General features: G+C 37.8%; 1 protein-coding gene across 9 annotated transcripts in view; it reads right to left on the reverse strand.

Moving 5' to 3' along the window:
* The window catches only part of NTRK3 (neurotrophic receptor tyrosine kinase 3), a 688036-nt gene that overhangs the window by 386673 nt on the left and 278183 nt on the right, over positions 1 to 23180 (reverse strand). For all 9 annotated transcript variants that reach the window (XM_056571897.1, XM_056571898.1, XM_056571895.1 and 6 more), the window contains one exon: positions 2637 to 2705. In XM_056571897.1, the coding sequence (XP_056427872.1) occupies positions 2637 to 2705 (69 nt within the window). The remainder of the gene's footprint in view (positions 1 to 2636; positions 2706 to 23180) is intronic.

A 23180-nucleotide genomic window follows, 5' to 3' on the forward strand; every position in this document is an offset into this window, starting at 1 on the left:
TTGGCTGGAAAAGCACTGCTAAGCAACTGACTATTAAAGTTAATGGCATCAACTATTTTTGAAAGTGCCCCCAACTATGAAGTCTGAAGCCAGCCTTATTGAAAGCATTATTTTCTTTATACCTTGGCATGGCTTTTAAGAGTAAAAAATATTTGAGAAATTATGATTCCTAAGAAAAAAGAAATACATTTTTTCTCTAGCTATTTGTCTGCTTTTAACCCTTTTTATGTTATTTTTTTCTTTCACACTCAAAGTAGTTCAAGTAAAGATTTTGGAATATATTTTAGAGAGGGAACTGATACTAGAATATCTTTGTAGAAAATACATTTATTTATTGAACCAACTAAATTATAGTAACAATACCATGGACTACATAGGAATCTTTGGGCTACTTCTAACATGTCTTTATAGGTAGTAGTGTTGCTCGCGAATATTCGCAATTCGAATATTATTCGCGAATATCGCATATTCGCGAATTCGCGAATTTCGCGAATATAGCGCTATATATTCGTAATTACGAATATTCGTTTTTTTTTTTTTTTTTTTTTCTTCACAGTACACATCACAGTGATCATCCCTCTCTGCTTCCAGCTTGTGTGGTGTAAAGAAGGCTGTAATACTACTGTGTGAGACTGGCGTGCGAATTTTCGCATATGCGAAAATTAGCATATGCTAATATTCGCATATGCGAATTTCCGCATACGTTAATTTTCGCATACGCGAATATTCACGTATGCGAAAATAAGACGAGGATATAACGAATATGCGAATATTCGCGAATATATGACGAATATTCGTCCATATATTCGCGAATATTCGCGAATTCGAATATGGCCTATGCCGCTCAACACTAATAGGTAGCTTGTTGTGTACAGCGTAATAGCCATTGTTATTAGAATTTTTTGTCTCTAGGAATATTCTAAATAGGTGACTGGATAAGAAAGTCTATTTTTTAAATATCCCATTAAAGAATTTTAAGTTAAAAAAGGCTGGTCCTGCTGTTGTAACACACTGCTATATGCCAGGGGTCTAGTCCTGGTTGATCATCCAACTCCAGTTCTATGATAGAACCTTTCGTGTTTTCAGTGTAGGGACTGACTAACTTCTAACAATATACAATAATCTCTTGATGCTTAGCAATTCTTCCTCTCATGCTGGGGGCATTGGTGGACCCCCCCCCCCCCATCCAGCAACCACCCTCCCCTCTCGTTCCCTTCATATTCTACAGGATCTCCCTTGTTTTATGTTGCATGTTTTGCAAGTTATCTGAATGCACTTATCAATATGATCCCTATGTCATGGGTGGGTATGTTACAGAAACTTGTGGCGCCATTTTGTATACAGTAGTAGAGCTCATTTATATTCCCAGTGATGTCAACTGTTAACTGTCATGTTCTGTCTTTGTTGTGGGACTGACTGGGACACGATATGCAATGTTTGTATGTTTCTGTGAAAATTGTTAATCCAAAAAAAAAAAAAACAGGTTGGTCCCCTGTTTAGTACCTTCCCAGAGAGACTACAAAAAACATCTATAACTCTTGAGGAATTGCCACATTCATGAATTGGGTTGGAAATACACATTAGGGTGCATTCACACCACCGTTGTACCTTCCATGGCACACATAGTCAGCAGCCTTCAAGATGATATACTGACATATAGGAGCACAGTTAGGCATGGGCATAGATTCAATGGCCTGAATAAAGTTAGCTAATGACTACGTTTAGATGGAGACCCCAAACCATGCTTTAGGGTATGAGTCAAAACACATATACATTTGGGAAATTACCCAAACTTAGTCATTGGCTGAATGCATTCAGGCTAATAACGTCTGTGGGACCAGTGTCTGTCTGTGCTTGCCATCTTGTGAGGTTGCCAATGTACATGTCACCACAAGCACAATTGTGGTGTGAATGCACCTTTATATTAATATTAGCTAAACCAACCCACTCGAATCAGGTTATTTAATGTTTATAAATGCTACCAGACTCTCCCACAACAGCAGATATTGAGAGAGAGAAGAGAAGATTTTAGCTTGCAGATCCTTTTGCTTTGAAGGGAAATAAACTGTATCAGGGAAATCTAAAGCTGACTTTCTATATTCTCCATATTCAGAACATATTTATGCTCATCAGAGCAGAGCATGCATGTGAATGAAAGATGGGTAGCTTAGGTGACAAAGATATCAGAAGAACAAGCATTTGGTCAACAGATTGAAATTAAAGTATGCTGTACTTGGGCATCTTCAGCACTCTAATAGAAATTAATGGAGTGCATGCCGTTTGTGGCACACCCTCCTTTCAGAGAGTCAGGGTGCTGAGAAGGAGATTGTGGAGGGTCCCAGACCATCCGCAACCAGACACTTCTCTCCTATCCTGTAAATATGGGATACGTTGTTTTTCAATGCAGTACTCCTTTAAGACATTGGACTGGTTGGCCACCTTTTACTTAAAAAAGGCTTACTTCATGAAACTAATCGATGACTATGCTTATTTCTAATATACAATCAGCAAGATTTTGTTCTATTAACAGTTTTACTGACAAGTTTATTATAAATTCATATATTGCAATATAACAGGAATAAATGAGTTGAAAGTAGAAATAAATAAATACAAGTAATGTAAACAGCTATACTTACAATTTACTAAGCTCCAGATGTTGGAAAAGCTGCCAAGACAATGTTGTCAATCGATTTCCAGAAAGATTTCTAGGCAAGTAAAAAAGGAAACAGGTTTATAAATATTGTATAAAGATATGGCCATGATGCAATGATATACAACACAATATTCTTGAGAATAAAGATATCACCCATATATATCTTTATGAACACTGCTGAGAACACTGCTTCCACATTTTATCACTGCTGTCATTATTACTTACGGCATTAATATTAACTGGCATTATTCATATTTCTTTAACCCCCTTGGAGAAGAAGCCATTTTTTTATTTCTTCATCTTTGTTTTTTCATCCTCACCTTGCAAGACCAACGGCTTTTTATTTTTTCATCAATACATTTAAGCAGATAGGATTTTTTGTACTAAATATATTTTACATGTTTGTGTCCTTCCACTCCAAAAGAAAGCTTTTTACTAATGAGTATGTTAGCAATCGGTATTTCTTAATGAAATCGATCTAAGAACATTCACTACTAGGAGTAAGTAGGTGTAAAAGGAAAAAGCATGGACCACTGAGCCCTCTGTCACAGTAATTGGAAAATGGTGCGACCCATGTCTGCCGACACATAATGAGACATGAAAAGGCACATCATGTGCCCAAACAGGCATAACAAATACAAAAACAATAGTTCCAAAAACAGAAAATGCTTACTCCCCCGTAGTGCCCAATACCCCAATGTCTGTGTCCGATTGATATTGAATATGAAATAGTGCAGAGCTTACAAAGATATTAATTTATGCCATCATGTACCATTGTAAGATTTCACTCTCCAGAAATACTGCAGTGAAGTTGAAGTGCATACTGTCTTTATTGAGTCTAGTGTGTGAGTCCTGATTGTAAGTTTGTTATAGAAGGCAAAGGGGCCCAGATACACTTTTTAAAACATTACAATCATTTCACAAAACGAGGGGGGCGTGGCTTGGTATGCCAGCGGACAGACGCAGTTGCTGAGAGCTCCGGCCAGGCTTTTCACTAAATGGTTCTTTAAATAGTTATGGGTAGGGCAAGAAGAAAGCTAAAACAGCCCCATCCACTCTGGAATTGATTCCTACCATTGCCGCCTTCTTCCAACCTCTGTATTCTCATGACTCCCCATCTCGCAGAGCCACATAGGAAGTGCACGCTGTAAAGGGTGCACCACTACCAGATCAACAATTATATTATGTGGAAAGCCCGCACACTCCAACACCTTACCTACAATGGGATTGCTATCCACCTCTATCCTGATCTCTCCCAGAGGACCCTCTAGCTTAGAGGAACTTTGAAACCATTACTCCTCATGCTCCAGGATGCTTCCCCTTTTCTCTTACCACAAGGCATGGCTCGACTGTTGCCACCATTCGACACTCTGGAGATTTGGGACCCTTTCTGGAGACTTTTAAACTTCTACCTGTACCCCTCCCTGACTGGAAACACATGCACCTTCCCTCGGTGCCCCCTCCACCATCCCATTCAGACTGGACTGGCTCCTCACAGCAAAACACACTGTCAAGATGTAGCAAACCTCTGATGTACCTGTTATGTTCTGCCATTTTGTAGCTTTCTCAAGCTCTTATATATGCTGATTTGTTTTTTTCTGTGGTTAATTTCTGCCTTGCCCATATAATGTTAGTTGGCCACTTGTGGCCTGTTCTCCCCTTCAAACTGATTGCCCTATTAAGCTGACCGCCTTAGTTTGACCTTGTTATTCTAGCGTGTGTTCTTGTTTGTTAGGCCCTACACCCCTCTCTCTTCTTTACTGACCCTTTTATGCCTAATATGGCTGTGGCCCTCTTGGTGCCCTTCTGGCATGCCTTTCAAATTAACCCCATTAGGATGGTACCTGGACTGGTTCCGGTTTTTATTATGGTCCTTATGGCCCTTTCTCTTAGTCCCCATGGAGCTGTCCCCTTACAGTTGCTGTCATTCTGTTGATATGTCTCCTCTCTTTCTTCTCTTGCTCCTCCCATGCCTCTTTTTTCCCTTCACAGTTCACCTGGACTGGTTCTTCCCTGCCACCTGGTCTGACTGCACTCTGAGCGCTACTGAGTCGTAGTAAGTTGTTTCCATCCCCTTCCATTCCCAATGGCTGATATTAAATTGTTTACCCTTAATGTTAAGGGTTTCAATACCCCAGAAAAGAGGGCTCAGTTACTCTACACCTTTCACAAACAATGGGTTCAAATCCTGTGCCTCCAGGAGATGCATTTTAATACTGGTAACTCCCCTACCATTTTAAACTGATACTAACCACATTGGTAACATAGCCCCAATCCTGACACCAAAATGAAAGGATTCTCCCTAGGGTTCCATAGATCACTCCCTATCAAGATTACTGATTCACAGATTGATCCCATTGCCTGATATGTTTTCGCCAACTGCGAACTAGCAAGACAGCGACTGACCATTACGCCTCAACCCCATTACCTCAGTCCTTTCTTCGGGCCTTTGTCATGGTCGTCCTTAAAGAAGGAAAGGACTTGTCTCTCTGTCCCAGCTATTGTCCGATCTCCTTGATCAATATAGATGTGAGTCTTTATGCTAAAATGATTGCCAATTGGCTGTCTGGCCCCCTGGAGACTCTGATCCACCCAGATCAAGTGGACTTCGTTCGTAACCGTGAGGCTCGAGATAATATCTTAAGGGCACTCTTTGTGATACATCATGCTCACCGCACCTGCTCTTCTTACTCTTTTTAGATGCTGTGAAGGCTTTCAATCGGGTGGATGGGGGTTTCCTGGGGGCCACTCTGTTGCAAATTGGTGTGGGATCCATGATGAAGTCCCGAATAATAGCCCTTTACTCGCATCCTCAGGCACAGGTCCAAGTCAATGGCCTGCTGTCCCCTCCATTTGTCATTGGCAATGGCACGAGGCAGGGTTGTCCACTTTTCCCACTACTTTATGTGCTATGTATGGAATATGAAAGGTCTGGACACCCCCTCGTGCCATTACAAATGTTCTGCTTTCGCTGATGACCTCCTTCTATTTGTCTCCTTTCCCCAGACCTTCTCTCTTCCCTAATGGCCACTCTTGCTCGCTACTCCTCTTTCAGCATTTATAAACTAAATAGTGATGAGCAGCAGGGGCCATATTCAAATTTGCGATATTTCGCGAATATATGGACAAATATTCGTCCTATGTTTTCATAGTGCACATGCACAATTATATATTTCACCTAAAAGAAGGGAGGGATCAGTATCCTTTGACTGGAAGTGTCGATATTTATGAATATTTGCATATTCGCATATATTCGGAAAAAAAAGAATATCCGTCATTACGAATATTTATATCACTATATTGTCTGGTTTCTGCACTTACTGAAATATTTGGGAATTCAGGTCCCCTCAAATCTTTCTGACACCTTCAAACTGAACTACCCCCCCTTCTCCAGTCTCTTGGCTCAGACTTAACCAAGTGGGATCGCAAGGAGTTTTTGTGGTTGGGTAGAATCAATATACTAAAGATGAACATACTCCGCCTACTCCTATATCTCTTTTCTGGCATTCCGATTCAAATCCCTCGTCCCTTCTTTCAATCCCTTACGAAACTCATGTCTGGTTTTGTATGGGCCAATAAACACCCACGGATTGCTAGAGACATTTTGTTCCGTAGAAAAAGAGGTGGTGGACTAGCCCTCCCAGATTGCCAGTATATATCTGCTGCCCTTACCCAAGTTCTGGATATCTTCCATAACGGAGGGGTAATGCAATTGATTACCCTGGGTAACCACTTGGACCTGAGAGCTCTGCTCTGGCTTCCACAGAGAGCGTTACCTAAATCAGTAGTCTCTTCTCTCCCCCTTAATCACTCACACATAGTACTTTCAAATGGCCTGATGACTCCACTATTTGGTAACCTGGATTTCATATCGGCTCTGTAGACCCCTTCCTATCAAGGTAAAACGCGAAAATCGGGTACAGTACTTGGACACTTCCTAGAGGGCTCCACCCTGAAATCACTTCGCAATTATCCTTTCAATTTGCTCAGCTGAAAAACTTTTATGTGACCTCCAAGCAATCGCTAAAACTCCATTGCTCATTGACTCCTTTTGAAAGACTGTGCTCCTCCTCCTCAGCGGTGCAGCGCCCAGTTAGTACTATCTACAATCTCTTCTTAATCTCCCTTCAAGAATCCCTGATTCCTTTTTGACTTAGCTGGGAAAAGGCCATTGGTTGCACGTTCACTGATGAGGAATGGATGTCAGCGGTAGAAGCAAGCCATAAGACTTCTGTCTCCTGTAAGGCCCAAGAGACCAACTACTAGCTGTTGACTAGGTGGTACAGGGTACCAGCTCTCCTTACGCTCTATTACCCATCCCTACCTGACACTTGTTGGCATTGTGGTCAACCTGGTGGAACAATCCAACATATATAGGTCACATGTCCTGTTCTCTCCTCTTTCTGGTCCAATGTACTAGACAAAATACACCACATGACAGGGACTCTCCTGCCCCTTGACCCTGTCCCCTCACTTCTGTCCATATTCCCACTTTTAGTCCCCAAGAGAGTCAAGTCTCTTCTTCGCTTCCTTCTCTTGGCAGCGAGAACAGTTATACCCCGCCTCTGGAGATCATCATATGCACCTATCCTTTTGTCCTGCCTTCAGGAGGTGGCTCACCTCCATAGAGTGTAGGAACTACTTGCTGACTCCCATCACAGGATTCATAAATATACAGCTATCTGGTCCCCGTGGTTAGCTTTGATAGACTCACTTGCCCCTCCACAACTATCCAGTAGAATTTCTCCTCTCCCTCTGGTCCACTCCCTTTTTTCCCACGACTCCTCTTTAACTTGTCTTGACTCATGGTTTTGGAGATACTTGGAGTTGCAGTTATCCAATGAGGTAAGCTACTCTCCTCCTTTAATCCTTTCTCCTACTTGAACTGTGACCCTGTGTCTTTCCTCTCCTCCCTTACCTTTGTCCTGCCTTTTCCCCCTCTCCCGCGTCTTCTTGCCCTCTCCCTGTATTTGACTCCCCCCCCAGTTTTCCCTTCATCTCTCCTCTACTTATTATTCTCCTCTTTTTCTTCTCTTTTCTTCTGAGATTCATCAGGAGAGTCAAGTCTCTTCTTCGCTTCCTTCTCTTGGCAGCGAGAATGGTTATACCCCGTCTCTTGAGATCATCCTATCCACCTACCCTTTCGTCCTGGCTTCAGGAGGTGGCCCACCTCCATAGAGTGGAGGAACTGCTTGCTGACTCCCATCATAGGTCATATGTGTTCAACCATTAATACTACTGACTGTATGCCATATTTACCTCTGTTATTGTTCTTTATTTTGCTTGAAAAATAAAAAATAAACTTTATTTTGAAAAAAAAAAAAAAACATGCCAGAGAGACATCACAAACTTTGACACTGATCATACTGATCACTAGAATGATCCAGGAGAAATGCATGGCTGGATCAGTTTTTCAATACTACCGCAGTGCTGTAGGCATATTTCTATAGGCTAGAGATTTGTAAATTACTTCTATAAAAAAAAATCTTTACCCTTCCAGTACTTATTAGCTGCTATATACTACAGAGGAAATGATTTTCTTTTGGAATTTCTTTTGTGTCTTGTCCACAGTGCCATCTGCTGATACCTAATGTCCGTATTAAGAGCTTTCCAGAGCAGAAGAATATCCCCATAGCAAACCTATGCTGCTCTGGACAGTTCCTGACAAGGATAGAGGTAGTAGCAGAGAGCACTGTGGATAAGACAAAAAAGAAATTCAAAAAGAAAGAATTTCTTCTGTAACATACAGCTGCTAATAGTACTGAAAGGATTACGATTTTAAAATAGATGTAATTTACAAATCTGTTTAACTTTCTGGCACCAGTTCATTTAACTGGAGTACCCCTTTAATGAACAATGATCAGCCTTGCATGTTCGGTACATTTATGTGTCTTAATCTTAAGTAAATGTATTATATGAATAGCTAGATTTATAATTCTCAGAATTTTGTGTCAGTTAAATAAAGATTTCTAGTTAAACAACTTGCTAATATCTATGCCCATTTGTAATTTACCCTAAAATATTCTAACTGAAAATTCAAGAGAACTCCGTGGGGCCTGTCTTTTCTGAATGTATTTCAATTAGATCTATATCTTAATGAACATGTAGCTAATCTGCTAAACAATTATTCTCATTCATCAGAGGTCGTTCCATTTAATCCAAGGAAGGAAGCTGATACAAAACATGTATTGAGTAACCGTCTCTGTCCAAGAATGCAATAAGAAGCTGATGGTATCTGCAGAAGTGATTTTCCAGTCTATAAAAATACCCGCTTCTATTAGCCATGTATCATTGTAGTCCATTATTAATTATGAAAACTCTTTACTGTAAAAAGATGAGTGCGCAGAGGCGCCATTCACTGGCACCAAGAAGTGACAGATGCTTTGCCAACAGCTACTTGCACAGATTCTACCTGCATGTGGCTTTGAGATGCAAAGAAGAAACCAAGGTACAAGGGAGTTAAGAACAAAATCTAAAGAAAAAGTTACAATGTAATGCAGTGATATCTTTTACCAGATCAATGATAGCTTCAGCATGCCAAAAACTTAAATACAGATAAAGAACTCCAAGCCAAAAGAATCTCCCTCTAACTTTAAATTAAACAATTCTTGAATGGCTGATTTCCTTTGCACTTTTCATTTATCTTTCAAAGTATTTCTGCATTTCCCAGATCAATGCTGGAATAACTACGGCTTCTAAAGAGTACAACACAATAGTGTGTAGCCGCATTTTGCAAAATATTCTTTTTGTAAAACCTTCCAATTACATGCTTCAAGTAATGTTGAAAACATATTCCCAATTTCTGCAAAAGTGCATCAATCATTCCATCCAAATGATAGTTTATGAGGCCTGAAAAGTCAAAACAATTTTTATCTCTGGAAAAATGTATTGTGTTTTGATGTCCCGTATCTATATTCCGGCAACTGCATAGCACAAAATAATGGTGACAAAGTATGAGGTAATGGTTTTGTCTAACATTGCGGCAATGAGTGTCCTCAATATACTCTAAGGAACTGCTAAAACATAGGTATATTTATATAAGAGGTACAAAAGATATAGTGGGAGATTTATCAAAACCTGTGCAAAGAAAAAGTTGATCAGTTGCCCATAGCAATGGCTGTCCGGGCATGCTGGAGAGTTTTAATACTTGGTGGGCCACACTTTGAGATCACTAGTATAGAACAATTGTTAGTTGGGTAAATTGGGCCATCATTTTGTGCCTAAATCTCACACATGTTTTCAGTTCAAGTGTTACATTCTAAAGGGGTACTAAGGTGGAAAAAAATGTCAAATCAACTGGTGGCAGAAAGTTATATAGATACAAAAATAACTTCTATTTAAAAATCTTAACCCTTCCAGTATTATCATTTGATGCTCTAGAGAAAGTTCAGTAGTTCTTTAAGGTCTGACCACAGTACTCTCTGCTGCCACCTCTGTCTGAGTCAGGAACTGTTGTTTGCTATGTGAAATTTCTCCTACTCTAGACAGTTCCTGACACTGACAGAGGTGTCAGCAGAGAGCACTGTGGTCAGACTGGAAATTACGACACAATTTCCTCTGTAGCATACAGCAGCTGATAAGTACAGCTGATTAAGATTTTTAAATAGAAGTAATTTACAAATCTGTATAACTTTCTGGTACCAATTGAGTTGATAAAAATTAGTACCCCTTTAAGTTACTCCCCTATTCCTAAAGCCACAACTCCTTTTGTTAAACCCATAGCCCTTTATGGACACCGTGGAAGAAAGTAAAAACCTGTTTAAATGTGCCATAAATCATGTAAGAATGTTTTTTGGACACAGGAGACTAGGAGACAGAGGCAAGACAATAGTAAATCTTCCTTTGTATATGCGAGCACAGTACAAGGCAAAAATAAACTAGTAGCAGATAAACATTGAGTACACTGACAGGCCACTATTCACAAAAGATATATTTTCAGTTCAGATGCTAAAAAGGGGATAGTATAAGTCCCTCCCCCTTATATGTCATGTAGTAATCTATCCATCAAACCACACTCATATATATATATATATATATATATATATATATATATATATATATGATAATACCTCAGTTCAATGTCTAAACCATAATGCAGTATCTATTGGACAGACTCTCTAGTATAAAGTAACAAAAGCAGTAAAGTCAGAAATCTAAAGTTTACTGAGGCTTGTAATATTTATTGAGCCTCCTGGCACTGTTTCTCCATAAAGTGATATATATAGGATCTGCTCTCCATTTGCTATAGCACTGGGACAAAGTATGCTGCTAAAAATGTGACGAGAGTTTATCTAACTTCTGTGATATTAACAACTCCTCCAGAGGATCTGAGACATGTTCATTGCAATGAATAAGGAGCTGTGAAAGACCCTGCAACACATATGAAAATATATTGATTTAAAAGGACAGAAAATGCTGGTTTAATTTGACAAATTGCAAACACTACATTGACTAGAGTAGAATTTAAGATCTCGGCTTTGCAGGATGCACCCAGTATGGGGTCATCCATAAAAAATGAGATAAAGAAGCTACTTCAGTGATATGAATGGGTGTGTAGTGAAGGATGCGCTAAAGTAGAGCTAGAAGGAATAGAAACTAGCAATTTGTTTATCCATGGTAACAAATGGTCTCTCTCTCTCTCTATATATATATATATATATATATATATATATATATATATATATATATATATATATATATATATTTTTTTTTTTTTTTTTTTTAACAGATGATCATTCTATGGAACTTTTACCAGGTCACCTTTCTGTCTATTCAAGCAATTAACCCCTTAAGGACTCAGGGTTTTTTCCGTTTTTGCACTTTAGTTTTTTCCTCCTTACCTTTTAAAAATCATAACCCTTTCAATTCTCCACCTAAAAATCCATATTATGGCTTATTTTTTGCGTCGCCAATTCTACTTTGCAGTGACATAAGTCATTTTACCCAAAAATCCACGGCGAAACGGAAAAAATAAATTATTGTGCGACAAAATCGAAGAAAAAACGCCATTTTATAACTTTTGGGAGCTTCCATTTCTACGAAGTGCATATTCTGGTAAAAATGACACCTTATCATTATTCTGTATGTCCATACGGTTAAAATGATACCCTACTTATGTAGGTTTGATTTTGTCGCACTTCTGGAAAAAATCATAACTACATGCAGGAAAATGTATACGTTTAAAAATGTCATCTTCTGACCCCTATAACTTTTTTATTTTTCCATGTACAGGGCGGTATGAGGACTCATTTTTTGCGCAGTGATCTGAAGTTTTTATCGGTAAGATTTTTGTTTTGATTGGACTTTTGATCACTTTTTATTCATTTTTTAATGGTATAAAAAGTGACCAAAATACGCTTTTTTGGACTTTGGAATTTTTTTGCGCGTACGCCATTGACCGTGCAGTTTAATTAATGATATATTTTTATAGTTCGGACATTTACGCACGCGGCGATACCACATATGTTTATTTTTCTTTTTTTTTACACCGTTTTATTTTTTTTATGGGAAAAGGGGGGTGATTCAAACTTTTATTAATAAATGACCTTTATTAACACTTTTTTTTAAACTTTTTTTTTGCAGTGTTATAGGTCCCATAGGGACTGAGCAGCTGGGTCACTTTCACTTTCACTTTAGAAGCGGCGGTCAGCTTTGACCGCCGCTTCTAAAGGGTTAATACCACACATGGCCGCGATCGGCGATGTGTGGTATTAGCCGCGGGTCCCGGCCGTTGATGAGCGCAGAGACCGACGCGATATGATGCGGGATCACGGCGCGATTCCGCTTCATATCGCGGGAGCCGGCGCAGGACGTAAATATATGTCCTGCGTTGTTAAGGGGTTAAATGCATTAAAGGGGTACTCCTGTGGAATTTTTTTTTTTTTTTATCAACTGGTGCCATAAAGTTAAACAGATATGTAAATTACTTCTATTAAAACATCATAATCCTTCCAGTACTTTTTAGGGGCTATATACTACAGAGGAAATGCTTTACTTTTTAGATTTCTCTGATGTCATGACCACAGTGCTCTCTGCTGACCTCTGCTGTCCATTTTCAAACTGTCCAGAGCAACATATGTTTGTTATGGGGTTTTTCTCCTGCTCTGGACAATTCCTTAAATGGACAGCAGAGGTCAGCAGAGAGCACTGTGGTCATGACATCAGAGAAATCTAAAAAGTAAAGCATTTCCTCTGTAGTATACAGCCCCTAATAAATTCTGGAAGGATTAAGATTTTTAAATAGAAGTAATTTACAAATCTGTTTAACTTTCTGGCACCAGTTGATTAAAAAAAAAAATACCCCTTTAATGATAAACATTATATTATAATACAACGCGTTGCAGTTATCAAATACTTTTCACAACAAAATATATTCAATTAAAACTTGCTTTACAGGATGTAGCATGAGCTGAAAGCTGCAGTACCCTATAACTGTACTCTATTTGCACTCAATCTTATACTTTAGTCTGCACTATATTTTACCTTGAAGCATAAATCTGATTGGCAGAATGTTACTTGGAACCTGAGAATAATAAATTAGGAATCCAATGTCCTGCTACTGAAGCAATAACTGACGGAGCAGAATACCCTGCAGGATTAACTAATTGCAATGAATTTGTTCAGTTTTGCTGTAATTATGAAATTGACCATTTTGCATAATTTAGCATAAAACTAGATTGATGGGAAGGATTTTAGGTAAACCATTGAACCATACTTTATTTTCTCATATATACTTGTAAATATAACTCAAGAGGGGAAATCAAACAGATAATTACTGTTACAATTTAACCCCTTAACGACGCAGGTGGTATATTTACGTCCAGCGCTGGCTTCCAAAATGTGAAGCATGCTCAGGGGCTGAGCGCGCTTCATACCTTGTAGGTCCCGGTTGCTATCAGCAACCAGGATCTGCGGCTAATACCGGACATCACCGATCGGGCTGATGTCCAGTATTAACCCTTTAGACATCGCGTTCAAAGTTGATTGTGGCATCTAAAATGGGAGAAAACTGATGCTGGTTAACTCAGTGGGCTGTTTGGGACTGCCGCAGTGAAATTGTGGCATCCCCAACAGCTGAGAGGACAGTGGGAGCCTTTCTACCTTGCTTCCTGCCATCCGATCGTCGCTCTGCTGCTCCATGCCTGAGAGCTAGGCTGGAGCAGCAGAGCACTCATAACACAGATCAATGCTATGCTATGGCATAGCATTGAACAGTGTCTGCAATCAAAGGATTGCATGTAATAGTCCCCTATGGGGACTAAAAAAAGTGTAAGAAAAAGTTAATAAATGTAATTTAACCCCTTCAGTAATAAAAGTTTGAATCACCCCCCTTTAACCTTTAAAAAAAAATGTAAATAAAACAAACATATGTGGTATCGCCACGTGCATTAACGTCCAAACTAAAAAATGTAATGTTAATTAAACCGCACGGTCAATGGCGTACACGTAAAAAAATTCCAAAGTCCAAATTGCGTATTTTTGGTCACTTTGTATACCCTAAAAAATTTATAAGAGTGATCAAAAAATTCCCAAAAAATAAAAAAATTGTACCACTTAAAACTTCAGATTATGGCGTAAAAAAATTAGCCCTCATACATCCCTGTAGATGGAAAAAGGAAAAAAGTTATAGGGGTCAGAAGATGACAATTTTACACATACAAATTTTGGTGCATGTAGTTATAATTAGTATAATAGTGAAATAAAATAAAACCTATGTAAATTAGGTATTCTTGTAACTGTATGGACCTACAGAATAAAGATATGGTGTCATTTTACTAAAAAAAAAGTGCACATAGAATCGGAAGCGACCAGAAGTTACAAAATGGCGTTTGTTTGTTTTTTCCAATTTTGCCCCACAAATATTCTTTTTCTGGTTTTGCCATAACTTTTGTGGTGAAATGATTGATGTCATTATAAAGTACAATTGGTGGCGCAAAAAATAAGCCCTCATATGGGTTTTTAGGTCCAAAATGAAAAAAGTGTTATGATTTTTAGAAGGTGATGAGGAAAAATGCAAATGCAAATACAGAAAAAACCTGCGTTCTTAGGGGTTAAAAAAAGCTTTTTTTATTGTAAAAATAAAATACAAAAATAAAGAAATAAAAAAGCAAAGAAAAAAATTATTGCTGATCATGATCATTAATGTTCTAGTTGTATTTGGGGGTAATTGTTCCAGCACTTTAAATATACTATAGCGGTGATTTTGGGTGAATACTAAAACACATATGCTGCTATGAAGGTTGGAATCACAGTTTTTTTGAGCCAAAAATTTGAGTGGGTCCAACATCTGAAAATGAAAGCCTGCTATGTATCCTGGTATGTCTCCTAATCTTTTTGCATAATAAACTGTCACAACTGCATTTTATATTCTAATCTAAGGATATGTTCACACATGCATTTTTTTCTGCTGAAGAGCTGCTGCAGAACCCTTAAAAGTCAATGGGCAGCAAAATCTGAAGCAGTAAATTTTCAGCAAAAATGCACACGTGTACGTACCCTAAGACATACACAGATGTGTCTACACTTACCTAATCTACACCAATTTCTCAGGAAACCAATTCAATACAATATTAGTATGACATGCTATCAGAACACTGGAAGCGCTTCATAATAGTGCTGGGCAATATGACCAAAAATGTGTATCAATCTCATACCATACATATGTGGCTATAATCATTATTTTTTTTTTTTTTAAAGAAAAGAAAGGACACATCTGTAGTTTATAAAAGGTTTACATTTACGGTATATGTTTGCATTTGTAGTCAAATCCTTCTTCTCGATACAAATCTAATATGTTTTGTCAAAGAAGATGGGAGCCCCTTGATCTATTTCTTAGATGATCAACAAAACATGTTTGTCGTCCTCTGTGTTCGAAAGACAATGATTTCCCCTGATCCCCCACCCGATGATTGTGGCTTTTTACAGCAGCCAATATGAACAAGTAGCAAGTAACACATCATCTTTCTAGCACAACAATGAGACAATGGACTTCACAGTGTAGACATAAATACACAGATAACATTTCTGCCCTAATAGAGCAGACCTAAGAAACAGCCAAGACACTGATGATAATTAATTCAATCATCTTTATACACAGGTACTGACTGTTACATAAAGATCACAAATGGAGTTCAGAACCTATTTTATTGTCATAACAGTTGACCATTTTAATAAGAATAAAAATGAGATCTTTAAAGTCCATGACCAGCTTCTGCCCCACCAATTTACAAGTATTATGTACTTAAAGTGACTCTTCAACATGTAAGAGCATGCTAATGATGCAATGTAACACACATCATTTTTGTTCTGAAGATTTATTTTTTGTTTCCAACCATTTTACATATTAGTGAATATGTGCAGAACATTTTTGGAGGCTACGAAAATGGGTTTGCAGTCCTTTAAGTGACTTACAGTAGAGTAGATCCTTTCAAATAAAAATACAATTAAAATACCGTAACTGCACAAACACAACACAATAGTAGCATGTATGATAGGATGATAGGTTGTTTGCAGGACAGATAGGAAAGTAGAACTCTTTTAAATAATAGCCTCATATAGTGCATTTCCATGAAAGCAAGAGTTATTCAGCAAAGAACATCCTTCAATCCCTCAGTTTATAATCGATTGACAATTTTAGTAAAAGGTTGCCTAAAAGGAAAAGCGAAACATCTTTTTTGCCCAATTTTGTAGTTATTACTAGTGGGTTTTGGGTGTCCTTTAACACTATAATGATCACCTGACAACAACCACCAGTATACATGGTCAAAGTCACAGATGATAGTTCCTATGTTACATTGGGAGTATTAACAAAACTACTTTAAGAAAACAGAGTAAAAACATGGAGGAAACAGTAGTGAGACACCGCAGTGCGATGAATAGAATGCTTACGTGAACAAGTTAAGTGAATACAGAGAACTTTTCTAAATTTCAGCCATAGAAGATCCCCTTCAGCTATGAGAGGAATTGTGAAGGATCTAAGGAAATAGTTGAGGCCACCTAAAGAGGACTAATGTATATGTTTCATTTCCAGCTGTTCTTGCTTCAAACAAGATACTCAGCATGGCCCTGAAGACGTGGATGCAGTTGCCTGGAGGTGATACTGTCCCTGTTGCTCTTCTAAACCTCTTATTGGTTCAGACTCTCTCAGGAGGAGCTGTAGTTCAGGGGAGTCTAGTTCATTTGTAGACAAGACAGACATCATACGGCGAAGGTACAAGAACTCCTAGGGTTGTAATGGGTCAGGAATTGGATTAGACAAGCCTAATCCTAGAACAGAAATAATGTGAGAGACATTGCCTTCCCCAATGTGCACATTTTGCATGTTTAGAAATATTGCACTGTAAGTACTGTATATCCCACTGAGCTGAGTTAAAATTATATGAAAATAAAATACTAAAGAGGAGACTTGGGCTGGTTATGTAAAGAGATCTGGTTACATTAAGAATGAATCGCAATATCCAAGATCAGGTGTGTAACTTGTGTCCTAGGTGCCAGCATGGGGCGTCAACAATTCTTTGGTAAATGTATTTTAAGGCATCAATAGACAAAGTCTTATAGGACACAATGGTAGAGAATTACCAATTACCTGTATGGGGACAGAAGCTTTCTGGTTTTCAGATACAGTAGCAACCAATAACAGCTTAGCTTTTATTTTACCAGAGCTTGGCAAAATATGAAACATAAGCTGTGAATGGTTGCTATGGGAAAAACAGACAGTTTTTGTCCTCAGACAGATTGGTAAAAATGTGTCAATATATCAAAGTACATCCACTTAAACACATTTAACTAACTGTCCCGTATTCACAACATATGAGTCATACATAATGTGGTTACTCATTTAATACATTAATGTGACTTATATGACAGTGGAGGCTTTGGGTCACTATAGACCCAATGACATGGGTGTGACTGCTACCTCTACATCCCTTATAGCTATCCCTCTGGAAACAGGCAAAGGGCAGCACACTAAATTTTTGACCTAGGTAAAAAAAATGACTAGATATGACTATTATACAATCTATGTAAACTGTGCACATTGAAAGGGGTGACATAATTGTCTGAGACTTAATTTTACGCAGATGCAAGAAAATAAGGTGTAAAAGGTAGATAACCCTGTGACCCTCCCAGTCCCAGAATGTGATAAATAAAAAAGTTACTGAGCATTAGCTTCCAAAAGCACTGCCAAATCTTACTTTAGATAGATGTATGGTTTAAAGTCAACACAGGTAGCATACAGAAAAACTGCATGGTATAGGTGTCTAAAATAAAGGCTTTTGAGTGATCCGATAGTATATGATAGCAGTGAATTGTTTTACAATAATTTGGAATTCCTTAACGTAAGGAAAGTTTATGGTAGATACATCTGTAAGCGTACCCTTCAACTTCTTGAAGACCACTGCTCTAGAAGACCATTTTTTGGTAGATGAAAAAAATATATATTGCAGTAGGGCTACTCTCTAGCATGGACAATTTTCAAGGGTGGAATCTGTATTTATAAAAAGGAAAAGAGATCCTCCTAGTATCATTTACATATATTGTACTACAATTAACATATATCATCATGAGTTATGATATCACCGTTTAAACTACTGTAATAGGAGTAAAGTGTAATATAGTCATCTAGATCTACCCACAATGGAAAAAATAATATAAAATATTTTTTAAAAAGTCAGTTTAAGTAAAAGAGATTCAGGCTAAAACAACATTTTGTAAGCTGTCCCACTTTGTTCGGCCCATCTGCTATAGATTTAAGGTGCCACTTTTGGAAGACAAAAGTGTAAATCCATGTATTGCAGCATAATATAAAACATGAAGAGCTGTAAAGTATATAAGTCACAACACAAGAGTTGCTGCTGATAAATGATCCATACAGATTAGTGCACCCAACATATCTACCAGTCATAAAACACATGCAAGAACTTATTAAATAAACTAAATCACACTGCGCTTCTTTCAATGACAATGTGAAGGTTTCTTCACAGAAATACTGATGTCTTGAAATAAAATAAAGCTGTTGTATTAAAAAAAAATGCTTTGGCTCGGTTTGTTAATGTCTGGCAGTGTCAGTATAATGTAGAGCCAAGGCTGGGTAAAGCTATGGTATGTGCAATGCCAAAAAGACAGATGCCATTTAAAACTGTCAGGAAACCTGACAAGCTGTTGGGCATTGCAATATACAGAAAGAAAAGCTGCTGGAATGAAGATATTTCACATACAGCATAGGAGAAAAGGAGAGAGGGGATATTGAAGGGAATGAATGGATTGTCACAAAATGACTTAAGAGCATTTTTTAGAAAAATTTCATCTTTTTGTTTAATTTTCCTGGATCAGATAATTACTGAAAGTCGGTAGGGGAACACACTTTTTTTTCTTTTCTTTTTTTTTTAAATTGTGACTACATTTTTGATGTATCAGTAGTATTTTTTTTCCCCAAACACAACATGCTCTACTGTAGGTATTGTGTCATTTTTCTCACACACACACATATATACATATACATATATATATATATATATATATATATATATATATATATATTGAATCGCAACTGAATATTTCTACTCTGAAAACCCTGACCGGTGAAGCAGGTACCCGGGAGAAAGGTTTTTCAATTATATATACATGCACTGCACCTTAGGAATATTGTAATAACATGTATGCACAAGCACCTTATATATAGACTGTGGTCAGAGTGAACTTGTCTATGACTAATTGCTATGATGCACAGGAGCACTTTGATGTAGAGGTCTGTGGGTACCCTAACCCTTAAAACACCAAAAACCGCAAAGTGAATTACTAATGTGAACAAGGTCATTATCAGTAACCTTGGTATCACACAAGAACTGTGTTAGCTATACACTCTACATAAGGGAATGGTCCAATAATCTGAAGACATCCAACTGCTTGGACATTGCAATAGGGGGAACTGTGCAATACCAAACTGTTGTTAGGGGTGAGTGCAATGTAGGGATACTAATTGAATTAATTGCTGACATCAAAGCAAATAATTCACTACGCCCAGATACATATATCAGTAGGTAGTAGATGGTGGCCGTAGTTATGTTATGTAATGTGCACTTTAATCATTTTAAACGCAATCAATAAAAGTTGAGTTTTATTATCTTTAGTCAATATCAGTGCAATATATTATCCAGGAACTAAAGGGAACATCGAGGTCTTGAACCAAGTGTGTGAATCGCATTCAGTGCTACATATATATATATATATATATATATATATATATATATATAGCAAAACAGCGTCACTCCAGCAGTTTCAAAAAGAAAAATATATCCTTTATTCACCCATATGGTGCTACGTTTCGACCCACTCAATGGGGTCTTTATCAAGCATATCATTTTGAAACTGCGGGAGTGCCGCTGTTTTGCTTCCCATTGGAGTTTTGCTGTTCATTGTACCTGTGGTTGAGGTTGGAGCTGGCTGAGCACCCGCACTGATATACTATAGCTTGAAGCCTTGTCACGGTGCTCCTTCATCATTATATTATCTATATATATATATATATATATATATATATATATATATATATATCATTTTTTTGTGTAAAAAAAAATGCATGAGTTGCATTGTTGGTGTTTTTTAGCCTCTCAAATTTAGCCTTTTACATTAGAAAAAGAGACAGATAATACAAGATCTACCATATACAATAGGTGACAGAGAAAAGTTACTTCCACGTCCCTCCTCCTATGCATGCACAGTGACCTCTGCACATGTCACAAAGCATGTCCACAACACGGATCCTTAGAAGTCAATATTTATTTTTCAAAGTAATGCTCATCATTCAAAGTATATCAAAGAAATGCTGTGTCAGTTGCAATGACGAACCCATGACAAGTAATTTTTCATTTTAACATAGAATTGTTATGTAATTTTCTTATATTTTTTATTCACTTTAACTTCAAATGTAGTGTATTCCTGTGAAACATGTTGTTTTTTCCCTAATCTGTTTCTAATTTATTGTAAATGAAATTTTATTAAATTTTTTGTACATTTTGGGGGCAGAAATATTGCTTGATTTTTATATAGCATTTAGATGACAAAGAAAAAAACTAGGAATCAACAGACTTAAGAATTATATGGTAGAGTTCTGTTCCTGGCATGCTCTGTGACCTGTGCAGTGGTCATTGTGCAGTAAGGGGTGGGGAAGCTCTGGCTATAACTTACTCTGAATGTCTCTTATCTGTAGGCTGTTGTCATTTTTCATTGTAATTCTGCCTGTGATAATTATAATGAGAATGATGAAAAGTTTTTTCTACAAAACAGGAAGTCTCTGCTTATTATTAGGTTCAGTGACCAGAGTAAAAACTGCAAAATTTCATGATACTTTTAAAATAACCATAGTAAAATGAAAAATGAAATAAAAATGAACATAAAAATTTGATTTTCTTCATGTATAGTCAAGCTGGATCATCACCGGTGTCTACAGGGGATTCTACAATTTAAAGATATGTAAGCACTGGAGTTTGTTTTAGGAGGCGCCTTGTGACCACAAAAAGTAAAGTGTTGGCACTAGTAAGATTATAACATTACCAAGGTTCATAGCACAAACTATAGAATCAGCCATTTAGTGCCCTTTTATTCTTCATGAAAACAATTCTTGGCAGCCAGGTAAGAGCTACAATGGAAATTGAACGGAAAGTGACCTTTGGGCAAATCATATTATAAGTCCTCACAGAAGATGCTATAAGTATATTTTCCCATTTGAACCAGTAACTGCTATGTTAATATCAAACAATTGTTCATAATCAATGGGAGTAATAGAAGAGAATGGAAGTGTATGGTTTAGTAAGCTGTGTTTTGAATGGTCATTCCACAGCATAACTCTTCTCCTTATTGCTCTATATAACAAACCCTTTTATATCTTTTATGATAGAGTCTGAGGAAGACATAGCCAAGTTATTATGGTAATGAGCGACCAAGGCGAGGGAATTCACTGAACCATAAAAAAACTGTTACTGAAAAAACTGTGAGTGATACATAAGCCAGCACTTTATTCTATCTCAGATCACCTTGCATAACATCCACAATTCATTCTTATGGCCCCTTTCATTAATATGTGGGAATATTTTACGGTGCCATAACAACTGTACCATTTCTGTACATGTGTTTTTTCTTTCTCGGCTTTGAAATGTAAGAAACAATTTTCCGCAAAGACCATCACAAAATAAACATGAATGCTTTACAAAAATATTTGTCATGTAGTACAAGCAAGACAAATTGTCACTAAAAAGGGCCTGTGATTGCTAAGCTCTGAAGTATTTGGTTTAGTTCTATAGAATTTTTTGATGTGATTGTATAAACTATATTTTCCTTATTCTCAAAACCTGAAACTCTCTTTTTTTATCGTAAATGTTTTTTGCAGGTGATTATAAGGTCGGCCATCTTGCTAAAGCTGCTGCTGTGCTCTGGTAATAGCCGTCTTGTGTTATGCTTTACTACATTTATATGGACCATTTAGACAGCTAGACATAGATAGACATCAGAAGACAGCTGTTTGACATAGATAGACATCAGAAGAGAGCTGTCTTACTTCTATGGGAGAGTGCTGTGTGCATGCTCCGTGACCTGTACAGAGATCACAGAGATGATGGCTGTAAATTGAACAATGCAGAGCACGAGTTAAGGGGAGGGGATTTTTCCCTTTTTTTTTACTTTTTATTTTAACTTTTTTCAACTTTTATTTCACACTTTTTATGTCCCCATAGGGGACTATCTATGGCAATCCTTTGATTGCTAATACTGTTCAGTGCTATGCATAGGACACAGCACTGATCAGTATTATCGGTGATCTTCTGCTCTGGTGTGCTCGATCTCAGTCCAGATCAGAAGACCCCAGGAGACGGCCGGAGCAAGGTGAGGGGACCTCCGGCCGCCATGCTGGATGATCGGATCACTGCGGCAGCCCTGTGGGCGCTCCGATCATCCATTCAAAGCACCGTACTGCCGCAGATGCCGAGATCTGTATTGAGGGGTTAATGGCAGACATCCGTGCGATCGCGGATGTCCGCCATTACTAGCGGGTCCCCGGCTGCTACTCGCGGTCACACACAGGACGTAAATGTACGTCCTAGTGCGGGAAGTCCAGCCAAACCAGGACGTACATTTACGTCCGTGGTCGTTAAGGGGTTAAAATAAAATTTTAAACAATAGATCCATTTCTGACAATCTATTCCCTTAAAAAAGGAAATGCAGACCAATCTGCAGGCAGCATGTTATAGAGCAGGAGAAGGTTTATCATTTGGTGAGATAAGGTCCAGGGTAACTTGTCATATATTAATGTAAATCTCTTAAGATACCATTCTGGGCTAATTAGTCATGTGGGCAGTGCTACTGAGTGATTCATAAGTATCTATATATAAGAGTGCATTTAGAAAGAGCTGTCAATCACCAAATAGAACAACCCACTTGAATACATAGCTCAGAATGGGATCAGAGATTTTCATGAATAAATGACAAGTTATTCTGGAACTTTCCCCACAAAACTTTATATCAATCTGCTGAACAAATT

Source organism: Hyla sarda, chromosome 4, assembly GCF_029499605.1.
Source record: "Hyla sarda isolate aHylSar1 chromosome 4, aHylSar1.hap1, whole genome shotgun sequence".
Lineage (NCBI taxonomy): Eukaryota > Metazoa > Chordata > Amphibia > Anura > Hylidae > Hyla > Hyla sarda.